Raw genomic sequence first — 22,665 nt, 5'->3', positions numbered from 1 at the left:
TGCCTTCAGCAACCTCAGTCATCATTCGGGAGTTTCATTTCCTCACCCTGCCTCTAGTTCCTTTTAATATGAAGATAACAGATAATTTCCTTTAGGCTCTGAGGTAATGATAGTTTTATGAGGCATAAGTGGCATTACCAGAGGGCAGAATTACAATTACAATTCAATTCAGTTTATTTATATAGCACTAATTCACAACACATGTCATCTCAAGGCAATTTACAGTTCACCAGATCATACAGTCAAATTGATTCAAAGTTTTCTATCTAAGAAAAACCAGTTGATTGCATCGACTCATTGACTCAAATGCAATCCCTCACACTAAGCATGCTTGTAGCGACAGTGGAGAGGAAAAAACTCCCTTTTAACAGGAAGAAACCTCCAGCAGAACCAGGCTCAGTGTGAGCGGCCATCTGCCGAGGCCGACTGGGGTTCAAGGAGACAGAAGCAGAGATACAAAAGCAGCTATAAGGCGGCCCCGTCCAGGAAACACACAGTCAGGCAGACGAGCTCCGAGCCAGCTCCCATGTCAGAGGATGAAGAGAGCACATCTGTTGTTTAATTTGATGTTATGGTCAACAGAGTTGATGTGTTTTGTGAGAGCTTCCAGCTAAAGGAAGTGGAAGCTTTCAAAAGACACATCAACTCTGTTGACCATAACATCAAATTTACCAGAGAGGATGCCAAGGACAACAAACTACCCTTCCTGGACTGTTTGGTGAACATGGAAGGAGATGGAAGCCTAAACATTGAAGTGTATAGGAAACCTACTCACACAGACCAGTATCTTCTTTTTGACTCACACCACCAACTGGAACACAAACTCTCAGTGATCAGAACCTTACAACACCGGGCAGAACATGTCCCTACTAAAACAGAAGGGAAGCACAAAGAACAGAAACACATCAAAGATGCTCTCCAAAACTGTGGATACCCAAGCTGGGCGTTTATTAAATAAGCAAGGAAATCCAAAAGAGACTCAGCAAAAGATGGCGGTGAGAAAATTAAACGCAAAAACATCAGAATCCCAGAAGTGGTTCTGGACGGTTAAAGTTACTTAGATACAGAGATATCACAGAAAAAAAAACTTCAGATGGAGATAGTCTGAACATTACCAACATTAGCAGTAGCACCCTCTAGTGTTTTAGTGTTGCGCTAAAATATATTCAATAGCAGCTTTGAAGGTTTCTCACATAGGCATCCTCTATTAATTTAGAAATAATAATTTTCTTTATGCACTCCAGCTGTCTACAGACAAGAGGCAGGGTACACCCTGGACAGGTTACCAGTCCATGGCAGGGCAACAGAGAGACAAACAACCATTCATACTCACACCTAAGGAGAATTTAGAGAGGCCAATTACATAACAGTCAAACATGACTGTTAAGTAACTGTGGGAGCAAGCCGGAGTACCTGGAGAGAACCCACACAAACTCTATGCAAAAAGACCCTGGATCAGGAATCGAACCCACAACCTTCTTCCTGTAAGTTAGCATTGCTACCCACTGCCCCACTGAGCAGCCACAAGACAGTCTAAGAGCCCAAAATGAAACAACCACAAAACATAAAATAAATAATGCATTCCCTTTTTATTTACCTTTAAATATAGTTGACTTAAAATGGTAATGAAAATAAAAATTTTAATTCAATCACAAATGACCAAATCATATTCAGATTAAAATCAATAAGATAATCCATATTGTATTTTTTAGGACCCTTCTTTGTGTTTATCCCAAACATTTTTTTGCTCGAATATTTTGTAAATAAAAGCCCTTTATGAAGGTCTACAATGAAAATGGAGATACAATACCATGCAAGTGAGTGTGTGGGGGTTAAACAAGAGATATTTGGCTTAGTTGGTTTCAAGTTTTTTTTTTTCTTTTCTATGGTTGTTTAAAGAAACAATAGATGAAAGCTGACATTAAAGTTAGACTAAAATGAAAGTTAATATATGTTGTATTTTTTAGGACCCCTTTACCAAATTGGAGGAACAACAAACTCTCGAGAAGATGATGGAAGCTCTCCACAGATTCCACTCCACGTACCCTTCAACTATTTTGGCAAATCTTACTCTCAGATTTATGTAAGTTAACCTTCTTGCCTAGACTTTCAGCTACTTTTCTTTTTAATTGTTAAGACAATGTTCAAACTATAATCAAAAAAGTTCATTAAGAGCAGTACAGTATTTGGGTGTTTTGCTTGCAGGTCAATCACAATGGACATCTGACCTTTGAAGCACCATGGAGTAGTTATTCACCAAAGCAGTTTCCAATGTATGGTAGCAGAGACATCATTGCTCCTTACTGGACCGATTTAGACAATAGTAGAAGTGGTAACATCTACTATGTTGAGTACACCAACGGCTCTATTATCCAACAAGTTACCCAGGACATCAACTCTTACTTCCCACAAGTTAACTTTCATGCCACTTGGATCTTTATTGCGACTTGGCATAAAGTTCCCTATTATTCAAGGCCTGAAACAGTAAGGAAACTGATTTGATGTCATTTGTGAAATGGAAGTATATAAACTATGTTTAATCTGCATATTATTTTAAAAATTGCTCTTTTTCCCTAGCATTCAACCTTTCAGGCAGTCTTGGCTTCCAATGGGAATTATTCATTTGTGCTTCTCAATTATGGACCCCTAGCACCGAGGAAGACCTCTATAGAGGTTAGAGCACTTATATATGTATATATAAATATACTGTATGCATATACCACTTTGTAGATGTCCTGTTTTTGGACCATCCAATGTATATTTTCTGACAATGACTGAAATCTATTTTTATGAATCTGTTATTTTCAGGCTGGATATGACACAGCTTATTCCTCTCACCACTTCACCATCTGTAGATCATTTTCTAATAACACAATCTTCAACAGCTCCCTTTTAAGCCATGGTAGTAACATCAATGTACCTGGTCGGTGGGCTTTTCGTGTAGATAATGGTTCAAGGGGCTTTACTTTTAATGGTAAGAGGGAAACATCACTACCGGTAAATATATCTCTTTATCATTATTTGAACATGCAGTAGGGGAATAAGTGACAACTCCTGTCTGTGTCACATGGTAGAACAGAAGGGCTATTACAGTAGGTGTACTAAATACTAAACATCCCTTCAGTTTTGATAGTCCTGTCTGACCCCTTTATTGGGGACAGCCAAAGTAAAGAAATTAGTGGAGTATCTGACTGTAGCCTTAAAAGAAAATTACGCCATCATTTCAAAATTGTACGAAAGAAACTTTATATTTCACAAAACAGATAATTTCCTCAAAGAATTGCACAGTATCATGGCCTTAGTATAAGTCATTGTAAAATAAAACAGATATTAAGCTGATCACAACTGAGGACAGTGGGGGAACACCCAGTCAGTTGACCCGGGCCCAACTTGTGTGTGTGTGTGTGGCAAAGTTTTTTTTTTTGTTACTTATTTTTTATTTTTATTCTTTTTTAAAGAAAGAGGGCTTTATTCGTAACCCTCTGCTTCATATCGGTCACTGAAGTTGACGGGTAATAAAAAGTTAGCCGTCAACTTCAGCTGTCAACCTAAAGTTCATAACTTTTCTCTTCACCAAAGTAATGATATGGAATATGGTAATGATAGTTTTATGAGGCGTAAGTGGCAATACCAGAGGGCAGAATTACAGGTATAGTGTTGCACTAAATTATATTCAATAGCAGCTTTGAAGGTTTCTCACACATGCATCTTCTATTAATTTAGAAATGATTCTTTTTCTTTATGTATTGGTCTTTGATCTTCTGAAATTTTTTTTTACAAACTTTGTTTTTTATCTTGATCAAATGGTTTTTCTGACTTTTTGGCACGGATCATTAATTTAACTATACACCTTTAAATGTATTGAGATTTGTTATTCTAATTTTATATTTAATGAGATTTTTGGCTTTTTATTAAAGGAATGACAACTCAAAACCCAGGTACGTTAAAGGTCTGGATCTATTTAACAAAAGCACAATCCAAACAAGGTGTAATGTATTGACTTTATGTATGTTAATTTGATGAACGTCATCTGTGTTTTTGTAGGTGGAATGACAACTCAAAACCCAGGTAGTCAGAATGTCTGTCAGTCTGTCTGCTTAGTATTCTTACTATTTATTATTAACAATAATAATAATTGCAAATAGGCATGTATAAAAGAATAACAATATTTTATTGGGCATTCCAATAAAAGCAGTTGTCTAAACTGTAACAGATACTTTAAAATGTCTAATGTATTTTCATTTTTGTTATCTTAATTTATGTTTACTGGTGTTTTTGTGCTTCTATAGGAGAAATGACAACTCAAAGCCCAGGTAAGTCGAGAGTTTGGCTCCGGCTCCTTCCCTGCAAAATGTTTAAAGTATTACCTTCACGTATCTCAAATGTATTCAGAACTAAGGTAAGTAAAATATGCCTGTCTGTCTGTCTGTCTGTGACATAGCACATCTACCAGCACGTAAACATTTTTTGCATACAATAATATGAAATCGACTTGTTTCAACTTTAAACCACGAGGTAATTGATAAAACCTCTAAAGTCACCTCTAGATACAACTCTTTTAGAAACTATAGATTGAAAATGGGTGCTTTGTTGTAAATCATCCCATTGTAAAAAAGCGTTACGCATCACCAGTCCAGTAGTAGAGATATGGCATCTCTGGGAAGCATTTCTGCATCCTCTCCTACCGGCTTGTAGTAACTTTTTAAAGTTGAAGTAATTGGAATGGCTCACTGCAACCACTGATTTTGTTCAGTGGATCAGATTTTTAAAATAAGGGTCTTTTACACTTCCAGCGTCTAGCAGGCTTAGGTTATTTGAGCTCTTAAATACAAGATGGTATCCATCCATTTTCTGACACACTTTATTTCAAATGGGATCGCGAGAGGTGCTGGTGCCTATCTCCATCTGTCTACAGACAAGAGGCAGGGTACATCCTGGACAGGTTGCCAGTCCATTGCAGGGCAACAGAGAGACAAACAACCAGTCATACTTACACCTATGGAGTATTCAGAGAGGCCAATTACATAACCGTCATGTTTGACTGTTATGTAACTGTGGGAGGAAGCCGGAGTACCTGGAAAGAACCCACGCAAACTCTATGCAAAAAGACCCTGGGCCAGGAATTGAACCCGCAACCTTCAGTGCTACCCACTACCCCACTGAGCAGCCACAAGATGGTGTAAGAGCCCAAAATGAAACAAACACAAAAAATAAAATAAATAATGCATTCCCTCTTTATTTACCTTTAAATATAGTTGACTTAAAATGTTAAAGAAAAATAAAAATGGAAAATGTTCTCCATGTTTCTAGACTATTTTATGAACAAAATTCAAACTGAATCACAAATGAATGACCAAATCATATTCAGATTAAAATCAATAAGATAATCCATATTGTATCTTTTAGGACCCTTCTTTCGTGTTTATCCCAAACTTGTTTTTGCTCGAATATTTTGTAAATAAAAGCCCTTTAAGAAGGTCTACAATGAAAATGGAGATACAATACCATGCAAGTGAGTGTGTGGGGGTTAAACAGGAGATATTTGGCTTGGTTGGGTTCAAGTTTTTTTTCTTTTCTATGGTTGGTTTGAAGAAACAATAGAACAAAGCTGACTTTAAAGTTAGACTAAAAAAAAAGATATCTATGTTGTATTTTTTTTAGGACCCCTTTACCACATTGGAGGAACAAGCTCTCGAGAACTTGATGGAAGCTCTCCACGGATTCCACTCCACGTACCCTTCAACTATTTTGGCAAATCTTACTCTCAGATTTATGTAGGTTTACCTTCTTTCTTAGACTTTCAGCTACTTTTCTTTTTAATTGTGAAGACAATGTTCAAACTATAATCAAAGAAGTTCTTTAAGAGCAGTACAGTATTTGGGTGTTTTGCTTGCAGGTGAATCACAATGGACATCTGACCTTTGAAGCACCATGGAGTAGTTATTTACCAAAACCGTTTCCAATGTATGGAGGCAGAGACATCATTGCTCCTTACTGGACCGATTTAGACAATAGGCAAAGTGGTAACATCTACTATGTTCAGTACACCAATGGCTCTATTCTCCAACAAGTTACCCAGGACATCAACTCTTACTTCCCACAAGTTAACTTTCATGCCACTTGGATCTTTATTGCAACATGGCATAAAGTTCCCTATTATTCAAGGCCTGAAACAGTAAGGGAACTGATTTGATGTCATTTGTGAAATGGAAGTATATAAACTCTATTTAATCTGCATATTATTTTAAAAATTGCCCTTTTTCCCTAGCATTCAACCTTTCAGGCAGTCTTGTCTTCCAATGGGAATAATTCATTTGTGCTTCTCAATTATGGGCCCCTAGCACCGTGGGAGACCTCTATAGAGGTTAGAGCACTTATATATGTATATATAAATATCTGCATAGACCATTTTGTAGGTGTCCTGTTTTTGGACTATCCAATGTATATTTTCTGACAATGACTGAAATTTATTTTTATGAATCTGTTATTTTCAGGCTGGATATGACACAGCTTATTCCTCTCACCACTTCACCATCCATGGATCGTTTTCTAATAACACAATCTTCAACAGCTCCCTTTTAAGCCATGGTAGTAACGTCAATGTACCTGGTCGGTGGGCTTTTCGTGTAGATAATGGTACAAGGGACTGCACTTTTAATGGTAAGAGGGAAATATTACTAAATATATCTCTTTATCATTATTTGAACATGCATTAGGGGAATAAGCAACAACTCCTGTATGTGTCACATGGTAGAACAGAAGGGCTATTACAGTAGGTGCACTGAATACTGAACATCACAAAACAGATAATTGCCCAGTCCGTTGACCTGGGCCCAACTTGTGCATGTGCTTGTGTGTATGGCAAAGATTTTTCTTTTTTACTTTTTGTTTTTATTCTTTTTTAAAGAAAGAGGCTTTCATTCTTAACTCTCTGCTACATAGCAGTTACTGAAGTTGATGGCTAATAAAAAGGAAATGCATTGATCTTTCTGCTAAAACTGCATATCAGCATCTAGAATGCTCTCTGACCAAATCAGTGGTCAGTATTGTAACTGCGAAAACATGTCTTGTGAGTTCAGGATGCCCAATATACAGCCTCCCCTGTCGACCACAGCTCACAGCAAAGATAGATTTAAGAATTGGATGCATCTCCAAACTCCACAACTGCTGCTAATTTGGTTGCAAGGATGGAAAACAATCCACCGATCAAACAGGTAGCGCTCTGATGCAGGGATGGGAACTTTATTCCATTTTTTCCCCAAATCCTAAAAATATAAATCACACCCAGGAACGCTGCTGATGGAGGATGTGGGATTTTAGGGTTAGAGAGCTCTGCTCTGATGGATGTCAGTTGGTTCCTCATGACTCAATCAACTCCTCCCAACAGAAGCACGTCCACCACAGAAAGATTCCTTTATGCTGTTGCTATACTTTCCTCAATGCAATAAACTTTAAACCACACGGTGAACGGTGGTGAAGCTGCGCGCAGTGAGAGCGTTCACTCCTCCTCCATCACCTTGTGTTGCTATGGGACATTTGCTCCAGGTTAAACATTTAATCATGAACGCTTATTATATCCTTAAGTCCACATAGTCCTTTTTTATATACACTTAGAGCCCGTGTTGCCATATGAGGCATATATAAGACTTTTACATTTTTGCAGCTCCAGACAGATTTATTTATTTATTTATTTTTTTTTGGTCCAATATGGCTCTCTGAGCATCCCTGTGCTAACCCATTAATGTTGCTTTATTGTACAGGCTGCTATTGGTCTTTTCTGAATGATAAATTTATCCAGAAAATATAGACAAATCCTTGACAGAAACTGCAGGGATTTTTTTTGCTACATCAAAGTGTTTACCCAGGGGGCTACCACCACCTCACAGCATTGTCATCAACGTCCTCTTCCTGCCCTGAGCCAAGAGAAGCGAGTGCTTCAGCAGCTGGAGGCAGTAGTAGCCGCTCAACAACAACTCCTGCTTACCTTATCAAAGCTGCACTTTTAAATTGTTAAATTTAAATTTTCTAGAGAGCTGTTCTAAACGAAATTTCTTTTTGTTTACACTTGTGCATACAAAATGACAAAATATATCTGTCTAAGTCTTACATACTGTGACCGCCTGCATAGGGAGCGGACATTCTAGAGGTGAGAACAGTCCAAAGTTCTCAAGCTGCAGTTCCTGAGGCATGTTTCTTAGTTGAGAGCTGCCGAGCTGTTTCTATTTTAAATTGATGGTTGTGCTGCTACCTGACACAGGACAGAGGGAAAAATTTAGGTTTTGTATTTTCCTGTCTCTACCTGCAGCGCTACAGCTATATACTGTATACACTCACCGGCCACTTTATTAGGTACCCCATGCTAGTAACGGGTTGGACCCCCTTTTGCCTTCAGAACTGCCTCAATTCTTCGTGGCATAGATTCAACAAGGTGCTGCAAGCATTCCTCAGGGAGTTTGGTCCATATTGACATGATGGCATCACACAGTTGCCGCAGATTTGTCGGCTGCACATCCATGATGCGAATCTCCCGTTCCACCACATCCCAAAGATGTGGAGGCCATTTGAGTACAGTGAACTCATTGTCATGTTCAAGAAACCAGTCTGAGATGATTCCAGCTTTATGACATGGCGCATTATCCTGCTGAAAGTAGCCATCAGAAGTTGGGTACATTGTGATCATAAAGGGATGGACATGGTCAGCAACAATACTCAGGTAGGCTGTGGCGTTGCAATGATGCTCAATTGGTACCAAAGGGCCCAAAGAGTGCCAATAAAATATTCCCCACACCATGACACCACCACCACCAGCCTGAACCGTTGATACAAGGCAGGATGGATCCATGCTTTTATGTTGTAGACGCCAAATTCTGACCCTACCATCCGAATGTCGCAGCAGAAATCGAGACTCATCAGACCAGGCAACTTTTTTCCAATCTTCTATTGTCCAATTTCGATGAGCTTGTGCAAATTGTACCCTCAGTTTCCTGTTCTTAGCTGAAAGGAGTAGCACCCGGTGTGGTGTTCTGCTGCTGTAGCCCATCTGCCTCAAAGTTCGACGTACTGTGCGTTCAGAGATGCTCTTCTGCCCACCTTGGTTGTAACGGGTGGTTATTTGAGTCACTGTTGCCCTTCTATCAGCTCGAACCAGTCTGGCCATTCTCCTCTGACCTCTGGCATCAACAAGGCATTTCTGTAATGATCTCAGAATGTAGGACCCAGAATTCGAGGCGAGACAGGCAGTGGGAAAGTTCAAAGCGTTTATTTAACAAAACAGGTGCGCGGGGCTGCTCGTCTGCTGCGGGGCGGATTTCTGCAGAAATGGGAGAATACAGATCAGTGACTGGATATGGAGCTTTAACACAACTTGGAGCAAAGTCACTGACCTGATTCAAAGTTCAGTCTGTTTGCGGAGCTTTGACCGCAGTTGCGGCAGGCGACGCCCCCAGAGTTCCTAGAGAGCGCGCAGCAGACGCCGAGCAGCAACAGAGTCCAGAAGGGAAATCCAAGGCCGAAGTCAGACGACAGTTCCAGGTTCAGAAGCCGGTAGAATCCAGGATCAGATAGGACAAACAGAGCAGACGGGGGCAAGGCAAAATCTCGAAATCCTCAGGGCAGAAACTGGTCAATATGAGGGAAACAGGCAGACTACAGATTGCTAGGGAACGTATCACAAAAACACAAGAATAACCTGGCGCTGATGGGAGGCAAACACACAACTTAAATAGTAGAGGAACCAGGTGGAAATGATCGGCAAAAATCAGCCGCAGAACCAATTAGACAGGAAAGCAAGGAGCAAAGGAGAAAACCAAACCATCAGCGCCGAGATCATGACAATTTCCGCCCACAGAACTGCCGCTCACTGGATGTTTTTTCTTTTTCGGACCATTCTCTGTAAACCCTAGAGATGGTTGTGCGTGAAAATCCCAGTAGATCAGCAGTTTCTGAAAAATTCAGACCAGCCCTTCTGGCACCAACAATCATGCCACGTTCAAAGTCACTCAAATCACCTTTCTTCCCCATACTGATGCTCGGTTTGAACTGCAGGAGATTGTCTTGACCATGTCTACATGCCTAAATGCACTGAGCTGCCGCCATGTGATTGGCTGCTTAGAAATTAAGTGTTAACGAGCAGTTGGACAGGTGTACCTAATAAAGTGGCCGGTGAGTGTAGCTTCCTATATCAATTATAAAGAAACAAGTAAAGGATAAGGATATTAGACAGTTAAAATGTTGGTAGTATGTCAAAGAGGAGGAAAAATGAAAATGGATAAATAAAAAAATTAAAAATAGAATTTGTTTTTTGAATAGCTGATTGGCATCTAGATGGAGCGTTTTATAGGACTGAGAACAATCCTGAAAACTATGCTGCGCCAGAGCAGGTTTCCTGGTCAGTGTACATTGCGCTGTTAACCAGCCTTATTAAGAATAAATCCAGCTTCATCGTAGTGGAAAGTCATGATTAAAAGGAGGAAACGGATTAGGGAAAAGAGTGTGGCACTAGGGGGCTACAAGATCAACAAGAATTAAAATGGGACTAAAATTTACTAGAATAAACTAAGAACCAGGAAAAAAAACAAAAAAACTCAATGCTATTTCTGACATATTCAATTGAAAAAGCGTCCAGGATGGGAGGCGAAACGTCTTTAAACTTGGAAACAAAGTCAAGTGGTTTGTTTGTTAACCTTTTTTGAATTACTATGACCTGGATGGCTGAGAATCCTTCCCATCATGTTTGTTAATGTAAAAAGTTTAATGTTAAATTACTGCATTAGGAGACTTAGTATTATGAAAAGAACTGAACTGTTTTCGGAAATTACTATTTCCGTTTTGAACCACAACAAACTGAATATTTCAAAATAAAACCCTCACCTTTCCACAGAAACTATTTAAATATTAAGCTGATATTACTGTAGGGGTATAATGGTTTATAAAAGCTGGAAAGGGGTCCTTATAACTTTTGGATCTTTACTTATTCTTACAATAGAACCATCCCTCACTTTCCAAATTAGAATACAATACTCTTCTAAATATATAAACATCGGCAATAGGTTTCCCTTCGCTTTAGAGCACAATTGCACCAGGTTTTCAAGATAAGATCTTAACATTCCCTATTAATTAAAAGCTTTTAGATATGACTGAGCAGATCATTGCAGATTTTATTTCAAACTAAAACTCACATTATAGCTATTACTAATTTTTATTTTAATATTTATTATTATTTTCAACCTTCATATCTGGATTTTTTTAGCTGCACTAATTTACATATTTATCATGCTAGGAAGTGGTGTTGATTGCAAAAATGAATCATCTGCTTTAATATAAAGCATGACCTAGTGAAATCTAGAAAAATCCTTGAAATATTTGGCATCAATACAAAATATCAACCATCAAACTAAAAGAATATAATGTGAATGCTCTTTTTTAGGCTATCGGTATCGTTTTGTTATCAGTCTGGGTCTATGTTCAAAATCTAAAAACATTTGAAAATATGTCCTTCAAAATTGATAAGCACATCTTTGTTCTGTATTTTAGGTTGTCAAGCACAAATGCCCCGTAAGTTTCCAATTTAATTGTTCATTATTTTAACAAGTAATTTCTTCTTTTGAGATTAACCAGTAGTTTTCCTTGGGTAACCTTAGTACTATAATGTACAAGTGAAAATCTTTAAATTCTGTATAATTTATATTCTTCCACCATTGTAAAAGAAATTTCAATGTAGAAACAAAATATAAATAAAATCTTACCATATACTGTAGCCATTTGAATAATCTAATACAATTTGCACCTTTCTTCTACATCTGCATGACTTTTAGTTTTAAGATTACACACATTTTACACATGTCTAGGCATTTTGGAATGTGCTTACATTGTTAAAAACAAAATGTTGCATGTTGGTTTCATTTTGTGTATTTGAAATTGTTGTAGCTTTGCTGTCCTGACTAGATCATCTAATAATGTAAAACACCAATAAAAAGGAGATTTACATTTTTCATTTCAGAAAAATGTAGGTTATGGTTTAATTATTTTTTACATAATTTAAATCAATCTTGACTCTCATACAGAACTTGGATATGACCAATATTTTCAGTTTTTAATTTTTTTTCCCCTTTTCTTTTTTCCATGTAAGAATGTGGTTATGTAGGTACAAGTGCCATGATCGTTGGAGGTCAGGATGCAACTGCTGGACGTTGGCCTTGGCAAGCAAGCTTACAGAGAGCTGGTGGTTCCTCCTTTTGTGGCGGATCCCTGATCTCTGACCAGTGGGTGCTGACTTCTGCTCACTGTGTAGGAAGGTGAGATTTCCCTTAGTCATTGAGGATCTTTATAATTATTTCAACATTAGCTGCCTTTCTTTTCCATTTCTTTAATGCAGATAAAATATAAAACCCAATCAAAGGTTTGCACGTAAAACTATAACAAATTTAAACCAAAAGTACAAGTTCACTGTACTTTTCAGATCAGAACAATTGTATTTTTTAAATGTAGCAGATAGTACTGTATAAAAAATTAATATCCATCTCTCTCACTTACTCTCTCTCTGTCTCTCTCTATGCATATATATATATATATATATATATATATATATATATATATATATATATATATATATATATATATATATATATATATATATATATATATATATATATATATAGATAGATAGATATATAGATATATACGGTATATATTTACATGTATAGAGAGAGATAGAGAAAGACCGAGAGTGAGTGAGGGAGATGGATGCTTTTTCCTGCTGGTTGTTCACAATATTTAACTGTCTGGAAATCAGTGTAACAACTAGGGAAAAATTATATAGTATTTATAGTTCAGTGGATTTGCTAAGAATACCAAGATATGGCCAGCAATTTGTCTGCAATGCTGTTGAGACATTATAAAACCTAATTTATCACAAGTGCTGCTTGTCGGATTTTATACAGTGCTCAATATTTCCACTGACTATCATTCTCCTTAAAAAAGGAAACCTTAGCACAAAAAGGACTTTGGCTTGTGGCCATACCTCATGTTGCAATCAGTTTATCCAAATTAAGTCCTTTAGCGCTGATCCATTTCCTGTCACAACCAGCAGCTTCAAGGCTATCTCCTGGAGCCTCTACCTTATATCATCTACCTTTTTTCCCTTGGTAACATATTTCCAAAACCGGGTTCACCTCTGAATTCCTAAGGCTAAATTGCAAATATGAAAGATCATCCTGTAGGAAAAAAAAAGTTTTTAATCCAACAATGAAAGTTTCTCTCACGACTGAAAGTTCCACCATCTCTTGCTCCCCTTAGTTCAAGAATCTGTGCATCACCATACATAGTACTCTCTCATTCACCTCCCACATCAAAATAAAATCTATTCTGTATATCTTCATTTTCTAAGTATTTCTCCTCTGATTACCAAAACCCCATCATTCCATCACATTACTCCAGTCTTACAGGGGTAATGTCGGTTCCCTATACCTGTCAGAGCTACTACTTCAGAATGGCACCACCAACGTCTTTCCTTTTCCACCCACCTTAGTGAGACTGCTGTCTGCCTTATCACCATGGGGAGAAGAGTTTTTGCCTGCTCTGCTCTAAAACTCTGTAATTTACGCCCTCCTGATATTTGCAATACTGATAATTGACCTCTGTTAAAGCCTAAATGAAGGCTAAAAAACCTAAAACCTAAAAAACCATCTTATCCAGACAGCATAACTCCACTGATTTCCCCGTGCTGTTTTAGATATTGTGCATAAAATATATTATTCTTATTATTATCTTCATTATTGCCGTTCCCATACTCTGATTTATACCATTCCATTTTGAGAAGAAAATTCAGTACATGGGTTATTGGTCAAATTATTATGGCCAGTTTTAGCGTAAGTGTAGTTTTAAATTAACTCTGAGCTTGCTTACAGAAGCCAAAAGGTTTTGCCATGCCTATATGCAGACATTATTCACACTTTAATGTTCTTAAAACTAAATGATAATTCCTTAAAAAAAAATAAAAAACACTATTAGAGGTCTTTTTAGTCATGACAATTTGCAACTACTGAACTTACAAACACAGCACAACACTTTGTTTTTCTTTTTGTACATTTCAGTGGAATCCACACTGCTGAAGTCCATCTGGGTGTCCACAGTTTATCAACTCCCAACGCCAACGAAGTGATTCGGGGAATTGACCACTTCATCTGCCATCCTGACTATGATTCTTCTACTTTGGAGAATGACATCTGCCTCCTGAAGCTCTCATCTCCTGTCTACTTTACAGACTACATACAACCTATATGTTTAGCCTCAGTGGAGAGCACCTTTCATGATGGTACTACCAGCTGGGTCACTGGCTTTGGGGACCTTGGTAAGTTCCAAAAAAATGTATTTTAGTTAACAGTAATGTTTGTCAAAATAACAGCAAAACATTAACATATTCCTTCACTTAGGTAATGGGATGACACCTGACATTCTGCAGAAGGTAGAACTACCAATTGTGGGAAACAATAAGTGTTCTTGCTACAATCAAGACTTTGCCACCATCACAGAGAACATGATTTGTGCAGGCTTTGATCTGGGACGAAAGGTCTCATGTCAGGTGACTATGATTTTGCGTGTTCACATACCTGTATTTTTTTTTCTGTAGGATATATTATAGTATACTGTGCTTCTAGGGAAAGACAAGTCTAATATGTAAAATATGTATCCATGTCATTTTTCTTTCATTGGGTCATCCATTCTCTTACCATACCAGCTTAATCAGTTAAGGAATGTAAAGAAAGCACAAAGATACACAACAAAAAAAAAAAATTTTTTTAGAAAAGCCACAATACAAAGATTATGATATGGTGTCACATTTATTTCAAAACCCCGTGAGAATAATAAAAATACTCGCATGTATGACAAACTACTTCTGCGCATGGTTTTTCTACGACACAAAATCATACATGTGACTTGAGAGGAGAAAACCACTCTCTGCCTGCGCCAGCTGCTTCCACGCTATATAATTTTTTATACAGCGGCCATGCTCAAGGACGGCTGCACCCTCAAAAGGAAAATGTATTTTGACAGGTTGGGCAGAGACAAACCTCTTCTGTAAGCCTCCTCTTGATTGGGCCTTGCAGACACAGAAGGCTTCCTGGCACTACTTCCTGTGTGATCGTGTGACGCCATAGTATGAATCAAGAACATCACCCGTATAATATCAAACTACCTGGCTTGCCATTCATTACAAAAAAACTGGCACCTTCATAACAGACGTGAATCTGTTGGTGGGGGGTTGGGGGTTACACCAATACCTAAAGTTTCAGGGGCCATGTTTTTGAGACTAGTAGCAGATGGAAAAATATACATTTGTAGCGGGATGTCCTTGTTCTGATGGATTGCAGTCTTCTGCCAAAGGGGAGAAACTGTTTGCGTCCAATGTGCCAGAGGTCAACTACAGTCTTTCCTGCTCTCCTCTGGGTTCTGCAGGAGTACAGTTTGTGAAGAGAAGAAAGATTGCAGTCAATCACCCTCTCAGTGCAATAAATGATAAGCTGTGCTTGTCCTTATTACTAGCATTGGCATACCAGATGGGATGGGGGAAGAGAGAATGGACTCAATCATAGCAGAGAAGAAGTGCAACATAATTGTCTTTCGCGATCTGAACTTATTAAACTGATGCACAAAATACATTATTTGCTTTGCCTTCTTTGAAACTGAGATTATGTTCAGCTGTCACTTGAGTTACTGAGCAATGATGTGCCCAGGAAGCAAAAGGTATCCATGTCTGTGACTGCAAAGTAAAGAGGGAAGATGGAGCTCCTTCAGTCAATGATCCTCATGGTTTTTGGAGCAAACAAAGAAGCTAAAGAATGTTCTGGCAACCTTAGGGTTCTAACTTGTGATCAGTCTTAACCCCTGCTAGACAGATGTAGAGTCATTTGCAGAGAACTGGTCGTTTAGGCCAAAGTTACAAATAAGAAAATCTGCATGAGTCAAATAAGGTATATGCCTGGAAAGTCTCAAGTATAACAACCTGAGGCCGACAAAGCTGTAACAGGCAATGTAAGGATAATGCAACAGCATGCTTGGGCTAACACATAGGTAGAGAATGTAGAAGGAAGGGAAAGGTAGAATGTAAACAATTAATTAGAAAAAAAGGATTTTGTGATGTCTGGTGACCAAAAAGAGCAACAAGTAATATGTGTGAAATCCACAATAAAGTCAAAAACTTCTAACATATGGATTCCAAAACAAGACACTGTCATGCTAAGGACTGTAAGGGCTCCTTTGGCTCACATGTACAAACATGCCAGTGTGTGCTAGTTATAGGGATATCATGTAGAAGACTAATCCATTGATACTAGTTTGAAATATAGGCAGTTTTATTGTCACCTTTTAGTGGTGGGATCCCTAAGGGGCAAAGGAGCTACACTCAAACCCAGCTTTGTCTGGATGGGGCCTTAAGGCTGATTTATACTCAGAAACCATCTGCATGTGTCGCAGTTAACGTAGATATGCCCATGCCCTCTCCGTAGACACTCTGGCGCACTGCTCCGAAATTGTAGGTGACCACAGACAGTGCTGCAGACAAGAGGCCTCTGACTGGTCAAATCTACATCTGCTCTATACTATGTGTATTTTTTGTTTGGTACCTTACTGGCTTGTTTTGTTTATATGACCGCCATTGTGGAAAACAAATCCAAAGATGGACCAGCTTGAAGAGCGAGGTATGTCAGAATGACAGAACCCTTTTCCCACCTGGCTCCCCTCTCTTTTCCACCCTCCGTTGTCGCACAAACTTGCCCTTGTTTTTTTCCACTTCCTCACCACCACAGCGGTATCTAGACCCACAGCTAGTTCGTGATTGTCTCTCTTGTGCTGTGGCATGGCATAACATAGCACAGACCACGCTTTAAAATTGGGCATACATCAAAAATCTAGTATAACCAGACATTTAGTCTCTACAAGCAGAGTCTGTTAACATCTCAAATGTATTTGCTAAACCTGTACTTTACTTGCCTTAATAAGTCCCTGTATCACCTCCTAAATGCCTTCTTCTCTTCAACAGCTGAGTTTAGCTCGGAACAAGGGTTTATCATTTTTATACCTCACCCTGGTGTATGTTGCCATATAGCTGTCCTCACAGAAGTTGGTGTAAATCTGCACAGCATCTGTAGATCCAGATTGCTAGTAGCAGTCCTGAAAACAAAATCAAAATCAATGCAGTCCAAATATGTCTGAAGATACCCCACAACTTCAATGTTCCACTTTTTAATTTGGCCGTTATTTTAGAATGAGGTGGACATCACATGATCAGACTGAATTAGAGCACCACAAGAATGACATGATAGGCACAGGTCATGTGGGTGTGACAGTATTCCAAACTTTTCGCTCTGTGGTTGGACACTTTATAAATTGTCTGCATTTGGGGGAGTTCTCCTGTTTAAGTTACCAAGACCATTAACAAGGAAGTTCGGGTGTGTCTACTCAAGAGGCATTATCCGGTCCTTGAGCATGTGCTGTCCCCCGTACACATTAGTCACAGTGAAATGAAATGTGAGACAATAAAAGTCCCCTGGGAAAACCCCTGGTTTTCCAGTAAAGGTTTCTTGGTCGATAAAAGAAAAAAAAAAAGACTGACAGATCGGCAATTTGAGTTTATGCCCAGGCATAAACTCCAGAATGAAGTTGTGGTGATTCAGTCAGTCCACCTGCCTCAGCAGTCTCATGGGTAAGGGAAGAGACCCATGAGTCAGAAGCAGGGGTGTCACACCTTGTCTGTGGGGATGGTGAAGGCCCACCCATGGAAATGGAAATGCCAATACTCACATGCCCATAGGCAGAACAAGGCCTCCCTCTCCCCCAAAGCTTTTTAAAACAAAAAACTACAAACCTCTAAAGAGCAGCCCTAATTTCCTTATTTAGCCGTATTTCAGCAAAATAACATCTGTCTTCTATTCGGATTCTATTAATTGCTTCCTCTCCACTATACTTTTTCACCCTACCTCACAACAACATCCAGTCAATATCCCGCTTGGTTGACATGATGCAAATTGACAGGAAAAATCAGATATACTAATGCCATTCAAATGTACTCCACTGGACTTTTCACTTTGGTCTTGTTTCAATCTGTTCGCCCTTATAGTGCCGTTTGAATTGCTAGAGCGTAAAGATTGCTAAGCGTACTTCTCATCCCTTTTCCCTTCCCCTCTATATAGGAAAAATATGCAAATATACACCTGCCCAACCAAAATTCAAATTACATTTTGCTCAATGAAAAGCAATGTCATAGATTGAAAACCATGAAAAGGTTAAGAGAACTAAAGCAAAACAAAATTTAAAACAAAAATTTGCCTCCTAACAATCACTTCCAAAGTCTCCTCTTTTTCCACAGGGAGACTCAGGAGGACCTCTGGTGGTGTACAATGGGTTTGTGTGGGTCCAAGCTGGAGTAGTGAGTTTTGGAGATCGTTGTGCCATTCCAAAGAGACCCAGAGTCTACGCTCGAGTGTCAAAGTATGACAAATGGATCAATGACAGTGTTACTGGAAAGAAACCAGGCTTTGTTAACTTCACCTCCCCAGGCACTGACTTCGACTTGTCCTTCACCTGTGCTACATCATTGCCTTTCACTAATGATGATAGTATTTCTGGCAGTTGTGAAAACCTGAGTCACTTCACTCAATTTGTGACTCTCACTGCTCTTGCTCTGGTTCTCCATGTCTCTGTTGGTAGTAGGGGAATGTAAATGTGGGAGTTTTATTTCTGCTATCGACTTATTAATGAGCTTTTTCTTTTTTTACTCACATAGTGCTTCTCTGCAGTTGAAGTCACCTCAACCAATGTTGATTATCTTTACTCATTTAAAAATACATAAGTGGTTTATTTAGAATCTAAAACAATTTTTATTTGAAAACCACATTCTGTAATGCTGTATCAATCTACAATCTAACTAATCCAACACTATTATGTCTAAGTGGCTAATTACAAGTGGGCTGATTTAAACTGATTTTGGTAGAAATGTAATCAAAATAATCAAATCAAATAATTGTAAATGTTTGTATTTATGGGTTAGATTTATAGCCATTTATGATTAAAAATAAACAATCTCTTCACATTTAAATTTGCTGTGTCTTTCTTGCATTTTTCTTCCATGAAAATTAATCAAACAGTTAGATATCCATCATAAATAGCACTGTTATGATCTTGGCACTGATTACTGGATTAATTGTTCATTTTTTCCAGCTGCCTAGCTGCGCTCAGTTTCTCGTTACCACTTTAGCTTCTATTTAAACTGTTTGCCCCCAGCTATCAGTGCCAGATTATTCAAGCTGTACATGAGAGTTCTCTAGCATAGCCAGTCTCTAGCATATTTCAGAATGGAAGAATAGAGAATGAAGCAGAATGAGGAAAAGGTATCCCTATGTCCTCAAGCAGTCTAAGTTTGTAGCAGCAGAACCCTGGCATTAGCAATCAAATACAGCTCAGACAATTCCACAATATATGCTGTTTAGAATACTACAAACCAGGCATCGACCCGCATCTAGCACTGCAAGTACCTGCTGGAGCTACGGTCTTGGTATTGGCTTATTTTTCTGACTAATTCAATCAACGCACTCTCTGACAACTAGTCGCCTGGAACGCTCATCGCTTTGGACAGATACGCACAGGTTTTACAAGCAACCTCCTCCCCACAACCCACTCTCTCTTGTTGTGCCTTTGCAATCGAAGCAGTTCTAATTAGCACATGGTGCACGAATTATTGTATTGCCTGCACGCTCTCACTCGCATTAAAAAATTATTTATCTGACTGGCAGGCATCCGTGAGCAACTATCTATATCAGGGAGACTCCTGGAGACTTGAGATGTCAGTTACCGGCCCCAGCCCCCCTCCTCATGGCAGCTCATGGCTCTCTGCTGAGGTCCGGTCCAGTCAGCGGCCCAGCAGACAACTTCATACCCCCCCTCCCTTGGGCCAGTGAACCAGTGGGCTGGTCTGTAGTCTATCTCAGGGCATAAGAAAAGTACAGGTCAGAACTAAATAAGGCAACATCCCCGAATTGATACCAAATTTGTTGCTTAATTTGAATTTATGGTGGGAGTTTACAATTGTGAGATTTGCTGAAAAGGAGGTGTTGATGGAGTTTGAACTTCTCTGTACATCCATTTCACCCACTGAACTATTGTTATTCATCTATGACAATGTAAATTCGGTTTTGCATTCTATGACCCCTTTAACATTTTTCCCTTTCATTACTTTTTTAGTTTTTAAAAATGTTGCTATTACACTTTTACTTCAGTAAAGAGCTGAAGTGGATACTCTAACTTGTACAAAAGTGTTTTTAAATTGTAGAATTTCTACTTCTACTTGAGAAATAAACATTAATACTTTTAACACCTCTAGATTTGGCGCTAGGCATTTTTTTTTTAATAAACAGGGACTGAATAGGCACTAGATTTAATGACTAAAATACTAAGATGGCAACACTGCTCTCAGGCAACATTCTCTACTATTTTCCTTGTCATTACTAAAAGCATCACTCTGAAAATCTTTGAAAATCTTTCTTTTTCAAGTTTTACACCAGCAATGACAGATTGCAATATGCATGGATGTTGAGAAGTCATAGTAGAAGAGAAAAACACTTTGCAGGCTAAACTGTTGTGCCACATAATAAAAAACACACAGAAGCACATATCACAGAAAGTGGTGAATTTTGATTTAAATTTAAATTCTTAAAAACTATTAAAAAAACAATTATCCTTTTAAAGTGCTTAGAGTGCTTAGGATATTGCAAAATAAATGGATAAAATATTTTATTTCGCTGTTTTGGGAAAAGGTCAGGGCCCTCTTGAGCCCCAAGTAGATCAATGACAAAGTCCCAGGAATGACACCTGACTTTGCTGCCTTTATTTCGCGAGGCACTGACAGCAAGTAGAACATGACCTGCCTGTACAGGCATGCTAGAAAATGGCACCCCTTTGTAATTAGACAAGATTAACCCTAATGGATGTGTACAAGGAGGAAATCTTTGCTCTCAAATAAATGCATATGGGAGAGGGTAAAATTTGTCAGAATGTAGACAAACACGTAAGTTGTGAAGGTGTCTTACTTAAATGGGTGAGTCACATCCTTAATTATTTAAAACTAGATAAGAGGAAATGTTCAGAAATGTTGAAGGCAATTAAAACATTAGAGGAAAAGAACATCAAACCAACTGTAAAACACAGGGGATTTTTTTAGAGGGTGCTTTATAATGTAAGAAAGATATTACTAACTGTTTAAAAAGCTTTTGCAGAAAAGTGACAATTAACTAAAATATGGCAGTAAATCCATCTAGCACCGACTTAGAAATAAATGAAGACAGTCTTGGACTAAGTGAAAACCCAGATCCTGATTTAAACAAACCCGAAATAAGTTGCTAGAACTAAAACATTTTGAGGCAGTCATTTACAAGAAAAGTTTTAGGATTATTAACCCAAAATTACATTATGAGAGATGACTTTTTTATTAAGTGGCAGTTCTTCTTTTACATTTAACTTTAATGAATTCACTATGTCAACTCAAAAACGTTACCTGCTACTATTTAAAATTTTTTTTTTACTTGAAATAATTTCATTCTCATTCGCAAAGAGTTGAAATTTTATATGCTGCTGTTTCTTCAACCCTAACTATTAATACACACTAAGATATCAAAAAACTAATTATAAGAGAGAATTACAGTTGTTTCCTGTGGGAATTAAAAACATTAATGCCAAGCAGCTGTCAGCATAGTTATTATTTCCTCATACATTTCATTTCCTTTACATTTTTCATATACTATTACTTGCTACCCGGCAACCATTAAATACAACAGAAACTTCACAAATGGTCTTTCAACGCCAGCCACACCCTTTGTCTAATAGTCACCTGACGGTATCTTTTTGTCAAATGTTGCACAATTACTTCCTTTTAAACTGTTCCTTATTAAGGAAACTGGACGGGAAGTTTTATAGAAGATGTTTTCACCTCTCTTCCAACAAGCTTGTTCAGTTCTAACTCGTGGTAGGGAGCACTGAAATTAATATACTGTAGGTGTAACAAAGAATTAGGGGAAAGACATAAGGTGGCTGTGATCCCTCTTACTGGTTTGGCCATGGAGGTCACCTTTGGTGAAATCACATCTAACTCAATGAGCTAAAGTTGTGGTTTGTTATCTGACAAAACCTTTTCTTATAAATCTTCAGAGTTCAAGTGTAAGAGGAAAACCTGCTCTTCCTGTTACTTTGGTCTCAGTATTCACATCTGAGCTACACAACTGTTTGTCAGTTTCACCCCTGTTCATACCTAGTAATTATGCTGAACTAAAAAGACTAAGTAGATTAGCTATTATTAAAACGGAGAGACTCTAGTGTCTAATTTTCTATGAGTTTTCTTCCTTGACTACAAAAATTGCTTCCTTAAATGTAATATTGAGCATGCAGTTTAAGGGCTAACTAATTACAAACGAAAAATTTCCAGAAAAACAAGCTTGTATTACTTCCCCAATTCTTCCAACTAGTTGTATCAGTGAGAAATATTAGGTAACAGGAACAGTTTATTAAATTCCATATCACTCTAGGTGGAGCTAAACACACAAAAAAAGTATTTATAGCTGAAGAGGAGAGGAAAGACTTACTGATCAAAATGGCTCTACATCGGTATGCATGTGGTATCACTGT

General features: G+C 38.2%; 1 protein-coding gene across 1 annotated transcript; it reads left to right on the top strand.

The window, feature by feature from the left end:
- The first annotated feature begins 1,789 nt into the window (after positions 1-1,789).
- On the top strand, positions 1,790-18,715 carry LOC119777565. The gene is made up of 13 exons (XM_038276469.1): positions 1,790-1,817; positions 1,968-2,083; positions 2,206-2,484; positions 2,578-2,673; positions 2,809-2,974; positions 5,662-5,774; positions 5,897-6,175; positions 6,269-6,364; positions 6,495-6,660; positions 12,143-12,293; positions 14,091-14,347; positions 14,430-14,578; positions 18,362-18,715. The coding sequence occupies exons 1-13, from the start codon at positions 1,790-1,792 to the stop codon at positions 18,713-18,715; spliced, it is 2,250 nt and encodes a 749-aa protein (XP_038132397.1).
- Positions 18,716-22,665: the final 3,950 nt, after the last annotated feature.

This window comes from Cyprinodon tularosa, unplaced genomic scaffold (assembly GCF_016077235.1).
Source record: "Cyprinodon tularosa strain WSP-4 unplaced genomic scaffold, ASM1607723v1 ctg1248, whole genome shotgun sequence".
NCBI classification, from domain to species: domain Eukaryota; kingdom Metazoa; phylum Chordata; class Actinopteri; order Cyprinodontiformes; family Cyprinodontidae; genus Cyprinodon; species Cyprinodon tularosa.
Note: the sequence above shows the minus strand (reverse complement) of the source record. Positions and strands in the feature narration are given on the sequence as shown.